General features: G+C 32.9%; 1 protein-coding gene across 4 annotated transcripts in view; it reads left to right on the top strand.

The window, feature by feature from the left end:
• Window positions 1–14,913, top strand: part of HSD17B4 (hydroxysteroid 17-beta dehydrogenase 4) — a 74,208-nt gene that overhangs the window by 46,033 nt on the left and 13,262 nt on the right. For all 4 annotated transcript variants that reach the window (XM_072957896.1, XM_072957894.1, XM_072957889.1 and 1 more), the window contains exons 18-22: window positions 6,314–6,383; window positions 6,990–7,096; window positions 8,381–8,467; window positions 11,494–11,580; window positions 12,595–12,733. In XM_072957896.1, the coding sequence (XP_072813997.1) occupies window positions 6,314–6,383; window positions 6,990–7,096; window positions 8,381–8,467; window positions 11,494–11,580; window positions 12,595–12,733 (490 nt within the window). The remainder of the gene's footprint in view (window positions 1–6,313; window positions 6,384–6,989; window positions 7,097–8,380; window positions 8,468–11,493; window positions 11,581–12,594; window positions 12,734–14,913) is intronic.

The following is a 14,913-nucleotide window of genomic DNA, read 5'->3' as shown; positions in this document are numbered from 1 at the left end:
AAATAGAATTATAATCTCATGAGCCAGAAATAATTAAGTTTGAAATGTATTAATTATATTTTTTCTATACTGTATCATTGGGTGATGGAAAGAACAATACTTTTTTCCTCAGATTAGTTTTTGCCCTTAAATGTTTTTCCCATCCCTATTTCTTACCAATTTCTTAAGAAGGCACCCATATTTATGTTTAATTAAAGCTTCATAGTGAAATTAATTTTTTTAGGGCACTAAAGAACAGAAAAGGCTTCATGGTTTCATGGTTCAGAAGACCCAACAATGCTCCCTTACTGTTCTTGGGTTACTGGAATAATAAAATACATCTGCTTTAGATAAGAAGAGTTGAATAGTTTCCATGACTTGAATTTCTATATATAGTAAGCAGGGAAATTTTCTTTTTTTAATTCTTTTTCAAATGAATAGAACTTTTTGTTGGCTTTTAGCAGACTTGACTATTTTGTTTGTGACAAAGAACAATTTTTAAGTTAACAGATGTTTTCTGTATAAATAATGGGCTCCTATCATTGACAGAGGTTCCTGACCATTTGTGTCATATGGTCATTCAAGAATATGATAAAAAAACAATGTGCTGTTTCTTTAAAATATTTTGCATAAAACTTTGTATCAATTTCAGGGGATTTGTGGGGTGTTTTGAACTGAATCTGTACTATAGTAAATACAAAATCAAGTAGAAGTGTGTGCTATTGACAAAGAGGTGAAAGGAAAGTTTGGTACAAGATGTAGATGTCTGGGTAACTAGGGCACCTGTTCCAGGCAACAAACAATTAAATACAGGGCTTTGAATTATAGAGTAAGTGCTCTAAATGTAGAGAAGAGATACTCATTAGGGAATGAGACGCAGACGGGTTTGGTGGGGGAGATGGGACTTCTGAACTAAAACAGTGTGTAGATTTTTTTTTCTTTTTTCTTTTTTTCTTTTGCTGAAGATATAAGGCTTACAGTATAACCCAGAAGGGGCTAAGAACTTAGTAATGATAGCAGAAAAGAGCATGATGTGTGTACAAGGAGTAAGATCTAGAGTATTCACATTGGAGAGTGGTGGGAGATGATTGTGGATGAACAGATCTTCAAGGAGAAGTGGAAATAAGGAAAAAAATTATGCTATGTAGTTAAATTAAATAAGTAACTTTTTGGTCAGTATGGAAATTGGCAACCTTATTTTTACCTCTACCAGTATCACTTCTGGGATATTTTGTTTATCATGTCTTTAGGAGAATTTCTTCATCTTCAAACTGATAGGATATTACAAATACACGTTATAGTTTTCCTAATTAATAAATAGAAAATTCATCCCCAGCAAATTAGAAAGACCAAAGAATAAATAGATATCAGATGTGAGTCTTTTTATTTGTGGAGAATGAGAACAAGTATCTTTAGTTTCCCTGATATGTATCTTATACTTTTTACTCTAACAATTAGGATTTTAGCTATTGTATTTTAAAATAAAGTCAATGTAAGTAGTACCTTTTAAATTTTGTTTTGAAACAGTGATTCATTATTTTTCATGACTCTGGGTTGACTGGGTGGTCCTTTTGGTACACATGGTGTTGGCTGTCTCTCATGCAGCTGTTCTCAGATGGTGACTGGGCAGGACAGAGAAGTCCAAGATGGCTCTTTCACAGGTTTAGATCTCAGTGTGGCTGTTGGCTGGTGTACCTCTAAACTCCGCATGGCCTCTCTCTTAATGTGGTTTATCATCTTCCAGGGCCTTTCCATATGGCCCACAAGGGGACTTCTGTTTAAATTTCTAGAGCTGTTTTCTGTGTAACTTCTCCTTTTCAGTATGTATACATTCCAGCTGCCCAGTCTCCCAGAACTCTGATCTTTCTCTCTTTAATTCATTGAGACTGTTTTGCTGTGTTTGTGTTTTCCTTCTTGCACTGCAGTCTGGGAAGTACTGTCAGACAGAGAGCTATGGCGATTGTAGAGTGCGTCTTGTTTGTTTCTCTTCTATCAAGAATCATAATTCTGGGCTGCCTACTGTCCCATGTCCAAGAATAGTATCTCCCTCCACCACTTACATTTTTTTTTTCCTAGTTGTTTACAGTGGAAGAGTAAGGCCATTTCAGGTACTCCATCTAGGCCAGAAGTGAAAGTCTTCTACCTTTTTATATGCCCTTAGTGCCTCATTTTCTCATTTATTACTATTTGGTTTTTCAGTTTTTTTATCGCTATGCTTTGTTTTCTACTTGTTGCCAGTATAACAATTGACAAGCCTGTTTTATTTTTTTGTTTCTCTTTCCCTTATTGCTCTCTTTTTTGGGATGCATTACTTCTACTTTTTCAGAACATTTAACACTTATATGTTATTCTTCCCCTCTTCCCCGTGTTTGTTTTAGTCTTCAATTTGCAATTGAATATATCAATCCTTTTGCCAAAAGTTCCCTCATCACCTCCTGGTAGAATAAAACTCCTCTTATGGTAGACTTCCCAAGGACTCATGTGTATTGTGTTCCTTGTTCCTGTGTATTTAAAACTGTTTTCTATACCCTAGATATGTTACAGAAACCTGAATCCCATCGAGAGACCAAGCGACACTCAGTTGGAGAACTCAGGTTTATTACGCTGGTGGGCCAAGAGGAGTTAGCACTCCAAGCTCTGGACCCTGTCTGTAGGTTTACACAGGCTTTTAGGTTTCGATTAAGTTTGTGTCATATGCAAATGAGGTGTTAGAAATGGACCAATCAGGTGTGAGCTTTTGGAAACCAATGGATTTTAGGGGTAAGTTTCGTTTTCCTGGAAGCAAGCCCTTTACAGAAGCTCAAAAGCAGGAAGGCAGTGGCCCTGCCTGGGAGGTCTTGCTGGTCCCTTTGTAGGTTTTGCCCCTTCAGATATATGCAGGACAACTGGCTGAATATGAAAGCTTGAGTTTCTAAAATTGTGTTCCATTATTGCCTGGCTTTGTTGCTTTTGAAAAGTCTAATGTTGTCTAATTATCTTCTTCTAAGTTACTTGATCTTTATCCTTGAAGCCTTTAGGATTTTTCCCTTTGTCTCTAAAATCTAATAGTTTTACTAGGATATGTCTGTGTTGCTCATTCCCTGTCAATTTTCCCACATAGCTGGTGGGCCTTTTTAATATGTATGTTCAGATCTTCTTTTATTTTCAAGTTTCCTAGGATTACATTTTTACTCACTCATTTTGTTTTTCTTTCTTCAGGTATTCTAGGTTATATATACATTGGATCTTTTCCTATCTTTCTTTCAACCATTTTCTCTCTGTCCTTTTTTAGTTCTTTATTGATGTCATTTCCATTCTCTTCATTCTTTTCTTCTGTTTCTTCTATCCCCCTTATTAAATTTTTATTTGAATATGTTCTCCTTTGGGAACCTTATAATTTAGTCTTCAATTTCTGATATGATTTTGATTTTTTTCTCCTTTTTGTTCCTGAGTTTAGTCTTCTCTTACTTCAAGTCTTCATTTTTGTTGTCCATTTATATTCTTCATTTTTAATTTCAGATTCAAGGTGTTTGTTTTATATCCCCAAATGCTTGAGTGTTGTGTTACAGTTTTCTTCTGTTTGGTAGTTGTTTTCTTTGGGGGAATTTCATTTGTTATAATGTTTTGGTTCTGATTTCTTTTTCAGTCTTATAGTAGCTCTGTACAGATAAGGATTACTTACTTCTGTGCATTTGGTGGGTAAAGGTAGTTTGGGATGGTTTGCAAGATTCCCTCTTCAAAGAATTAAAGCCTGCTGTCTTCTGTCAGTGCAGCAAAGTGCATTTTCTTTAATGGGTAACTTTTTGGAGTGGGCATTGCGGGAGGTATTACTATTATTATCATTATTAGTAGTAGCAGTAGTACTACTACTTCTACTGTTACTTAGTTCTCTTTATCCTGCCGGATCATAAATTTCCCTTCTTTCTTCTTTTTTCTTCACTATTCAGTCTTCAAAGGGGACGTCTTCATTTTATCCTCTTCTCCCTCAGAAGTGTTGCCTTTCTAGGACTGCTGTTGGAGGCTCCTGTGCTTTAATTCTTTTCTCTGTGGTCAGTACTCCAGTCTTTCAGGATTCTTCTCAATATTTCTGTCTTCACTGTAGACTTTCTGTTTCTGGAAGTGATTTTTCTTTTTCATCCTCTTCTCTCTTCCATGTGCCTTTTCTCTACTGCTCCCCACTACCCCAATAGCTTTGAGAGGGTGCTCCAAAGGCAGTACTGCTGGACATAAGTGTTTATTTTTCTGTTGATAGGAATTTGAAGTTTGCAGTGTTCTCTTTCAGGTACACTGTAGGCCTGGGATCTGTGTAGTTTTACTTGTTCTTCTTGTTGATCTTTATGCTTTTTTGAAGGCTGTGAGGATTTGGGAAGAACTAATTCCTGAACCTTTTTAATTAGCATTTAGTTTAATTTAATGGTACACTGTAAATAAATAAAATTAAGAACTAACTTACTCATACATAGAAGATCTTCCCACTTACATTTAAAACACAAATAAGACAATACGTATCTATTTTTCTTTGTGTTTGTATGTGTGTGAATTTTAGTGGTTTTTATGTCTAGGGCAGAAATGAAACAAAACAAAACAAGACGCTTTTAGCTTTTTTTCTGAAATATGAAAATCCTTCAGGATATTTAGAAAATAAGCCTTGACAGTGTTCTATTATTTGGAGACTGGTTGTTTTGTATTATGTTTGAATTTAGTCATACATCCAATAAGTTGACTTTAGTCATTTTTTATGATGGGTCTTTTTTGTCTTTGCTAACTCTGCTGTCTGTAGGAAGCAATGCTGTTGTTGAAATAATATGAAAATTTTCATATTCCTTTAATGTGATTTCTTTAGAAGAGTTGTTTCTTTTTATTTATAAGGATGATTTCTGAGGGATAAGAATACTAGTACTAATCTGAACCTTGATTGCTTTATACTTGTGCTAAAATCTTTTAAAATAATAATAGTTCATACTTATTTATCAAGGATAATGCTTTGTAAGAGGTTTCTTAACCTCTCAATTGTAAAAAATACCTCAGCTTTAAAGTACCCAGGTCTGTCTAGTGCCAAAGCCCTTATGTTTGACACTTTCCCCTTTGGGCTCTGAAATGTGCCCCTTTCTTTTGTTTCTATGCAACATGATGATGTATATTTGCCTAGTGTTTTATTTTTTGTGAAGTGCTTTCTAAACGTTATTGTTTAATGCTCCACCATCTTATACGGAATCTTGTAAGTCATATCCATTTGATAATTGTTGATTTGATTTTAGAAGTTACTTTTAGAAGACATATAAAGCATGAAAATATTGAGTCACTGAAAAAGTGAGTAATGTACATAACTATCATATGGTGTGATGGGAAAGGGAAATTGCCTCTTAAAATTAAACAAAACATAATAAAAAATTAATGGCGTTTTCCTATGAATTATAGGAAATTTTATTTTCTATAAACAAAATTTATTTAAAAATAATAACCAATAATTCAGAATAACAAAAAAACACTAAAAAAGTCAGGTATGCTGACTGGCTAGTCTTTATACAGCTTTTTAATAGCCTTGGAAAGCTTAATATAGCAGTTGATGAGAAAGAGACATCTCAAGGCTGACCCAAAGTTAATTTACAGATACATTAAATATTCAGTGTTAGCTCTTTTGTGAATGTCTTCCCTTCAGTACTGAAGAATATTCTCTAGTTTGGCCATTGCATAATTTAAATGCTGGGCAGTATGGTAACTTTTTTCCTATTGTTACTGATATCTCTCTGCTAATCTCGTCTTAACTAAGTATGGAAGTGATGTGAAAATCTGGACTAAGCAGAAATTTAATCTAAATAGCAAGTTATTAGTCTGTTTTTTATTTTTGCCAGGTGAGCTGATCTCAGGATTTAGTGTACCAGTAGAATTAAGGTTTGTAAGAAGTGTTTAATGTTTATATGCCTATTACTGGATTATAGGCTTCAATTTAAAACACTCTCATAAAAAAGTTGGCATAAATTTTGCTTGGTTAGAAGAGGGTATATACTTTTATCTTATCTTCATTGTGTTTTAATAAGAGTAGAATGATGGGTTCCTTTTTGTGAATTTCTCCTTAGGCAGTGGTGACCAGTGTTACTATCAGCTGTAGTTCTTGGTTCCCCTTCCTATTATTTGACAGTCCTCACCCCTTCCTAACTGATTGCAGTGCTGGTATTACAAAAAGCACTTGATTTAATCTTTCTTTGTTAGAACTAGTAATTTTTTAATTAAAACTTCGATTAGGTACATTATGATGCATTTCTTATACCATAACCATCTGTATTTCCTGTTTTTCTCTTAATGCATTCTAAGAAAGCACCGAGTGCCACTTACTATTATAATGCTTTCTCCACAGGCTGCTTTGTACCGCCTCAGTGGAGACTGGAATCCCTTACACATTGATCCTAACTTTGCTAGCTTAGCAGGTGAGTTGCTAATACTATATGCCAATTAAAATATTAGCTCAATTATTTAAATGATATTTAAAGACATCGCTACTTATGGCAGGTAGTTTGAGTAACATTTGAAAATAGCCCTCTCCTAATACAATTATGCAAAGGATATGGAAAGGTAGGAAGTAGTGTTCAGAAAATGGTGTACTTGAAATTCAGATTATGGTGGAAGGTAGCCTTTGCTAGTGCAAGATCGAGGATAGGATCATGGGGATGGGTGTTGTGAAGGGCAAGGTCATTGGAGGAAAGAGCAAAGAACTTGAAGATTAAAGAAGGATCATCTGCATACGTGGATATTGAAATCACCATTGATGATTTCATGGTTAAAACCAAAGCTAAACAAAATAAGTCCTTGTGTTTCCAGATCTCTAACATTCCTTTTTTTTCCCCTACATTTCTTAATTTTCTTCTCCTAGGAGGTATTATTCATAAAATATTTTCCATGTTTCTTCAAATAAGTGGTATGATTCAGGCTAATAGAGTTTAAAAATGTATTTTTTGAAACCTGAAATTAACTATTCTTAGTTTTCAAACATGAAATGTGCCTATATCTAATTAAATTCTCACTCTTATTTTAAGGTTTTGATAAGCCCATATTACATGGATTATGTACGTTTGGATTTTCTGCCAGGCATGTTTTACAGCAGTTTGCAGATAATGATGTGTCGAGATTCAAGGCCATTAAGGTAAATATATGTTATTAATAATTTGTCTTTAACAAATTTTTTTTGGGGGGGTGAGGTAATTTAATGTATTTATTTATTTTTAATGGAGGTACTGGGGATTGAACCCAGTGCATACTATGCATGCACTCTACCACTGAGCTATACCCTCCTCCCTATATTACTAATAATTTGAATATTGGTTTCTTTTTATTTTTAGAGAAGAGGAATTTTAGTGATTTCGTTTTAAAAAGGTGCTGTACCAAAGTTGTTATTTTTATTATTTCATTGACTTGGCAGTTGACATGTTTTCTTTTTGGGGGTATAAATACCTCTATTATACATGCATCATGAGGATATTATATACAGTTTTACTTTACAGATTAATTGGGTTGTTTTATAAGTTAATTAGGAGCATACATGTATTAGCATATATGCCTTAACAACTCAAGATTTACCTTTAAATTTTTTATTTTATTTTTTACTGTTTTATAATTTGCCTTAATTTATTGGAAATTGTTAAATGGCTAGATTTGAACCCTAGTAGACATACATCTATATCTGTATGTTGGTAGCATATTGATTTTAGTTTTGTACTTTTAAGTTGGCTCCAAGTTTTCATCCATTATAAATTACAAAGAAAATCATCTCTACACAGAGTATCTTTGCATAAATCCAAAGATATACACTAAAAAACCTTTAAGGTGGTGTCAAATAGCTCCAAAAGCTTCCATCAGTTGGTGCTCCATGTAGCAGTGAAAATTTATTTTCTGATGTCCTGCCTTTGATAACATTGATTATTTTCATTATTATAACTATAAAATAGTTATAGTTCATAGTTTATGTATAATATAAACTACATATAACTATTTTTATTATCCAATAATATGTACAAAGAGCAAGTAAAATAGTATAGAAAATTATGAAATAAAAAGTAGAATTATTCTCTTGTATATGCTAACCCCAGATCGTTTTCCCCAGACTTAATTAGTACCACTTTTAACTGCTTTGTAAGTTGTTCTGGTGGTTACCTGTATAACTCTACTTAATATGATTATGCTCTGTCCCTTGACTTGTCAAGATTAAATTATTTATTGACTCTATACTTTGAAAGACAAAGAATTAACTTACACTAACTACATCCTTTCTCTTCTAATTTTATCATTACTGTTTTTATTTTATGAATTTAAATATATTCAGACCTCTATTTCTTTTATGCTCTCTAACCTCCCTTTAAATCCTCCCCTCCTCAGTAGAAGAGTTTCACATTAAAATATATTTAACCCTAGAACTAATTTTTTTTAAAAGGTTCGTTTTGCAAAACCAGTGTATCCAGGACAAACTCTACAAACTGAGATGTGGAAGGAAGGAAATCGAATCCATTTCCAAACCAAGGTATGAATAGTGTAGTTAGAGGTACTTGGTTTTGTTACTTTGTTCATTGCCCCCTGTAACTGTGTTCCATCCTAGCATTCTTTTGGTTAACACTATGGGTATCAGATAAAACTTAGAAAAAATTTTTTACAAATCAGTGGTAACTTTTAATTGAAAATAAGATAGCCTCCATACCTTGTTTTTTATTTTCTGTTTTATTCTCAACTAAATTGGTGCCTGTCTACATGTCATTTCTGAAAACCCAACCAACCATATCTTTTTGACCAACCTATCATTCAAGTTGTTGTTGAAATATGATCTTCAGAAAATTAAAGGCTCTCAGATAGATATAAAATGAAAGCATGGTGAAAATTTATTTTATTCCTTATTGAGGGAGCTGGCTGGATGATAAAACTGGTTCAAAGGAGAATTAGAACAGCAGTGTTTATATAGTCCAACAAGGAAGGAATTCTAAAATAATTTTGCTGAGTTAGAGAAAACTAGTTAATTGTCCCATGGAACAATAAAACCATATCCTTTACAGTTATCTTTTCTACTAGACAGAAATCGTGTGCACCTTTTTTTTAGTCATCTTTTTAAAAATTTTATGTTTTTAATTGAAATAAAGTTTGATTTACAGTGTTGTTAGTTTCAGGTGTACAGCAAAGTGATTTGGAATATATCTATGAATATTCTTCAGATTCTTTTTCATTATAGGCTGTTGACAAAATAATGAATATAATTCCCTGTGCTATATAGCAGGTCCTCGTTGTTTATCTATTTTATATGTAGTAGTGTGTAATCATGTGCATCTTGATCATACACAAATCCACAAATTAACATCTTATGTCATAGAGTTTGGGCTTAATTAATAGTAAGTGACAAGGCAAATTAAAGTATGTCTCCCAATAGAGTTAAGCAATTTGTGGGTGAGGCTATTAGCAGTACTCCAGTAAAATACTAAAAGATCATGCAATCATCCTTTTATAAATTTTTTTAACATTTTTTTGGGAGGGGGAGGTAATTAGGTTTATTTATTTAACGGAAGTACTGGGGATTGAACCTAGGACCTCATGCTTGCTAAGCACACACTCTACCGCTGAGCTATACCCTCTCCTTAAAGTTTTTTAAAGATAATTTTTGTTAACCCCGTTGACCAGGGTGATGCTTTTTGGCCTGATCATTTATACTACATAGATGGTTTGTGTTGAGCAGTTTAAACACTTAACAATAGTAAGCGCTTCCAGTTATTGAGTACTTATAAAGCAGGCTATAGCATTAAATGGATAACAACTCTGCATTTAATATGGGAAAGTCTGGGTTCAGGTCTCCTGAATAACTTTCTCATGGTCTCACAGAAAGTGGTGGAGCTGAGACAGATGCCCAGGTGTGCCTGTCTCAAAGCTTAGTTCCCAGGCCCTACCATTTTTTTTTTAACTGTATCATGATTTCTTTCATAAATAAACAACTCTGCAGAACTCTTCTTTATGTGGTTGCCTTACTCCATTTTACTTCCTACTGCTTGCAGTATCATTTTCCTGGTTCATTTATGCACACTGTTTATTTTACTTTTCACATTTCATTTGTCTTTTAGGCTTCAATTCAAGCTCTCCTTTGTCCTTCGAGGCAGTCCTTTACTACTCCCTTCCCCTGACCTGTACAGACACACATGCTGGCTTTCTCTGAAATCCTCTTGCATTCCATATTGGTGCCACATATTCTAGAACCCTCTTATTTCTAATTATTTTGTCTCAGTTTTATTTTTTGAGTAAGATTATGAACTAACAGTGTTAAGGACCACGACAACATTACAGGTTTATTTTCTAATAATAAACAGTACAGAAATAATTCCTGTAGAGACAGACTTAAAGGGTTGAGAAATAATTTAATATCAAATATAATATATTCTTGCCATTTTGATAAATTCTAAGCACATCGTCTTATCTTTTCAGTATATTTCCCTGGTTCCCCATTAAGCATACTTGTATTAAAAAGAAAAAAAAAAAAGAAAGCCCACAAATATCAATGCTCAGGCTCCACCGCAAGCATTTAAATCAGAATTTTTGGAGATTATTTTCCCTCCAGTGATTAGAAGTATTCTTCTTCTAGAAGTTATTTATTAAAGGAATCCTTTTCCTCCCTTTACAAGAAAGTAATTTACTGAAGCATATTTTGTTCATGAATTGTTTCTTTGTGTGCTTTCCACTGTATGTAATTTGAAATAAAATGAACAAATTGAAAGATCTTTTTTTCTGAAGTATGATGGGAAGTAGTCAAGGGAGAATGACCTTCTTGAGTGTTAAAAATCAATTTTAATAAATGCTACCTTAAATTTTAGGCATTATCCTATATGTTTGTAGCAATACCATAGTTTTATGAAAGAATACCATTGGAATAATTTTAAATGAAGTATTAGAAATTAGAATTTGAGTTCCTTTAATTACTATTTTGATAAAAGGCTATTTAAGTATTTAGTTTATACTATGTACACTTCCTATTTGAAATAAGAACTAGAAATAAGAATTATTACTTTAAAAAGACCACTGTGGTCTATTTCTAGCCAATTTTATTCTGTATTAACAGAGCAAATGCACTTTGAGTATCACTACCTCATGTGGATATTTTAGTATGCCCTTTACTGTTTTTAAGAATTCAACAATTCGCAACCTGGCTTCCCATTAAGCACACTTGTATTAAAACAAAAAAAGAAATCCCACAAATATCAATGCTCAGGCTCCACCCCAGATCATTTAAATTGGAATTTTTGGAGATGGGACCTGGTCATAAGTATTTTTTAAAGGTGATCCAGTTCATTCTACAGTTAGGGTTAATAACAGTTGTATTAAATGAGTAAGCCTTCATGTGTATTCATCTTGACATTTAATTTATGAACTATGTATTTAATTTGGATTATTTTCTTTTACATATGAAGAAAAATGTAAATTTCTTTTAAAAGACTTAATACTGTTTCACAAGGCAATTGTATTTTCATTGGAATTATGAGAGTGAACTGGGTTTTTTTTTTTCCCTCTTGTACTTTTTGTAAGATCCAAGAAACTGGAGATATCGTCATTTCAAATGCATATGTGGATCTTGTGCCAACATCTGATATTTTAGCTAAGACGCCATCTGAGGTAGGTAATAAACATTGGTATCCAAGTCATACCTTGATTTGTAAATTTCAGCCAAGATTACTTTTAAGGTTGTTCAGCTGCTTTAGAAAATCAAGAGCTGTGAAAGATTCTTAATTCTTGAACTGGAGGACATTAATTCAAAACTGCTTGGAATAAAAGGAATGTTTCGACAACTTACTAATTTTTTAAAAACTCTTATTAGGGTATCTTTCAAAAGGCTATAATTAATTTTCTAGTTTTAGAGTAACTAAATCGGTTGTTTAATGAAAAATCTTAAGCAAACAGGATTTTGGAGAAAAATAGATTAAAAAGTTACATATCCTGTAACTATTTCTTGATTAGTTAGCTTTTTCTTGATTTAAAGAGTTGTGTAAAGTTTTGAATCTATATATAAAAACAGTAGCATGTATTATTTATTAAAACATTTGTGACATTCTCTGTTCACATGCTGAGACTTTGAACAAAAATATGTTCTCTGTTTCCAAAATATTAACTTTGTAATGTTGAGGTTTTTCAAAACCATGATCTTAAATTGTCTGTCATTAGCGATATTATCACATAACTGACTGAAAATTAAAATCTCTTTAAAAAGAATCTAAGATCAATAACTTAAGAAATTTTAAAACTAGAAAGAAATTCAGGTTTCATGGAATTTAGTCCCATTTTACAGATAAAGAAATGAGACCCAGAAGTTAATTTGTTTATTGTCTTCTAGCTGAAGTTAGTTAGGACATAGGTTTTCCAGTTCCTAGTCTACTTTTAGAATATTATTTCTGAATTCTGGTAAGAGTAAAGTTCTTTAATTAAGAGGACTGAGGCTCTGGATGACATAAATAAATATAAGGAAAGGTATGAAAGAAACCTACTGTGAAAAAATCTAGTTTGTCTTATTTATGTGCAGGTTTTTTTAAAAAAAATCACCTTACTGCACATTTATTTTGTAGTAGTTTTCCCCCCTTGAGTCATTTTTATGAAACTTAAAAATTAAATTATTAAATTTTCTTCTTTTGGTAGGGTGGGGAGCTTCAGAGTACCCTTGTGTTTGAGGAAATAGGTCGCCGCCTTCAGGGTATCGGACAAGAGGTGGTGAAGAAAGTAAATGCTGTATTTGAGTGGCATATCACAAAAGGTGGAAATACTGCAGCGAAGTGGAGTAAGTCTTCTCTGTGGCTTTATAATGTTCTAAACTAACCCTTACTAAATAGAGATAAAGTATCCTTGTTATAATTAAAGCTTGTCTCCTTGAAGGTAGGTAAGTCTTACCTTCTTTGGTAAGTCTTTTTTTATGGGAAGTAATAGATTTCAGGGCACCCAAAGGTAGGTATGTGTTTTAGAGATGTAGAGAATCAATTAAAATGAAAATATCTGTTTTGAAGATTTCATTGTAACATCTGAAATTAGTGCTTTAAACACTCGTCTTAGCTGTATGCTTCTTTAACTAATCTTTAGATTCCTCTTAAATATAAAGTACATCAGGTTAAATGAAATGTTTTTAAGTTTTGAGTAAGGCTTATTATATTTTAACAGCTTTAAAATTGTTTTCTTTATCTCCAGAGGTGAATAATTTGGGTTATCACCTTAATTATCAGTATAAAAGCATGATTACTATTTTTTTAAATTCAAATACAGTTGATTTATAACTTTGTGTTAGTTTCAGGTATATAGCAAAGTTATTCAGTTATACATATATAATATATATTATATTACATATGTATATTCTTTTTCAGATTTTTTCCATTATAGGTTATTACAAGTTATTGAATATAGTTCATTGTACTATACAGTAGGTCCTTGTTGTTTATTTTATAGAGAGTAATATGTATCTGTTAATCCCACACTCTAATTTATCCCTGCCCCCCACCTTTCCCCTTTGGTAACCATAGGATTCTTTTCTATGTCTGTGAATCTGTTTCTGTTTTGTAAATAAATTCATTTGTATCACTTTTTAGATTCCACAAATAAATGATATGTATTATTTGTCTTTATCTGACTCACTTCACTTAGTATGATGAGCTCTAGATCTGTCTGTGTTGCTACAAATGGCATTATTTCATTCTTTTTATGGCTGAGTAATATTCCATTGTGTGTGTGTGTGTGTGTGTGTGTGTGTGTACACACCACATCATCTTTATCCATTCATCTGTTGATGGACACTTAGGTTGCTTCCATATGTTGACTATTGTAAATAGTGCTGCTATGAATATTGGGATGCATGTGTCTTTTTGAATTAGAGTTTTCATCTTTTCCAGATACATGTCTAGCAGTAGAATTGCAGAATCATAGGGTAACTCTATTTTTAGTTTTTTAAGGAATCTTCATTTTATTCTCCATAATGGCTGCACCAATTTACAATCCCACCAACATTGTAGGAGGGTTCCCTTTTCTCTACACCCTCTCCAGCATTTATCACTTGTGGACTTTTTAATGATGACCATTCTGGTGTGAGGTGAAACCTCATTGTAGTTTGATTTGCATTTCTCTAATAATTAGTGATGTGGAACATATTTTCATGTGCCTGTTGGCCATCTGTATGTCTTCTTAAATGTCTGTTTAGATCTCCTGTGTATTTTTTTGATTAAGTTTTCTTTTAAATATTGAGTTATATGAGCTGTTTATATATTTTGGAAATTAATCTCTTACTGGTGTAATCATTTGGGAATATTTTCTCCCATTCCATAGGTTGTCTTTTTGTTTTGTTTATGGTTTCCTTTGCTGTGCAGAAGCTTTTTAGTTTGATTAAGTCCCATTTATTTATTTTTGCTTTTATTTGTTTTTCCTTGGGAGACATTGCTACAATTTATGTCAGGGAATGTTTTGCCTGTGTTCCCTTTTAGGAGTTTTACGGTGTCATGTCTTATATTTAAGTCTTTAAGCCGTGTTGAATTTGTTTATGGTGTGAGAGAGTGGTCTAACTTCATTGATTTACATGAGGCTGTCCAGCTTTCCCAGCACCACTTGCTGAAGAGACTATCCAGATGGGAATCAAAGATACTAATTATACCTAATCTAGGGAAATTATCTAGTAGAGTGCTGTGTTAGCAACCTGGCAAGGCATTTGAAATAAGCCAAGTTGCAGCAGAAAAAAAGCAGTCACTTTTCCACTTATAGGGAGGTCCAGGAGGACCCTGGTACCATTTTATGAAGAAAGAGAAATTAGATGATAAAAAGAGAAAGGGAATAAAAAATTCTGCCACACCTTTTGCATCTGCCGTATAACTACATTCTTAATCATGGCACAAACTTTTCTATGCTGTGGTATATTAAAAGTTTGTACTGCCTAATTTTATTTTAATTCTTAAAGTAAAATTGGGGAAGGTGAGATGAAATTACCAA

Source organism: Vicugna pacos, chromosome 3 (genome assembly GCF_048564905.1).
Source record: "Vicugna pacos chromosome 3, VicPac4, whole genome shotgun sequence".
NCBI lineage: Eukaryota > Metazoa > Chordata > Mammalia > Artiodactyla > Camelidae > Vicugna > Vicugna pacos.
The sequence above is the reverse complement of the archived record's forward strand: the minus strand, read 5'-3'. Positions and strand labels throughout refer to the sequence as shown.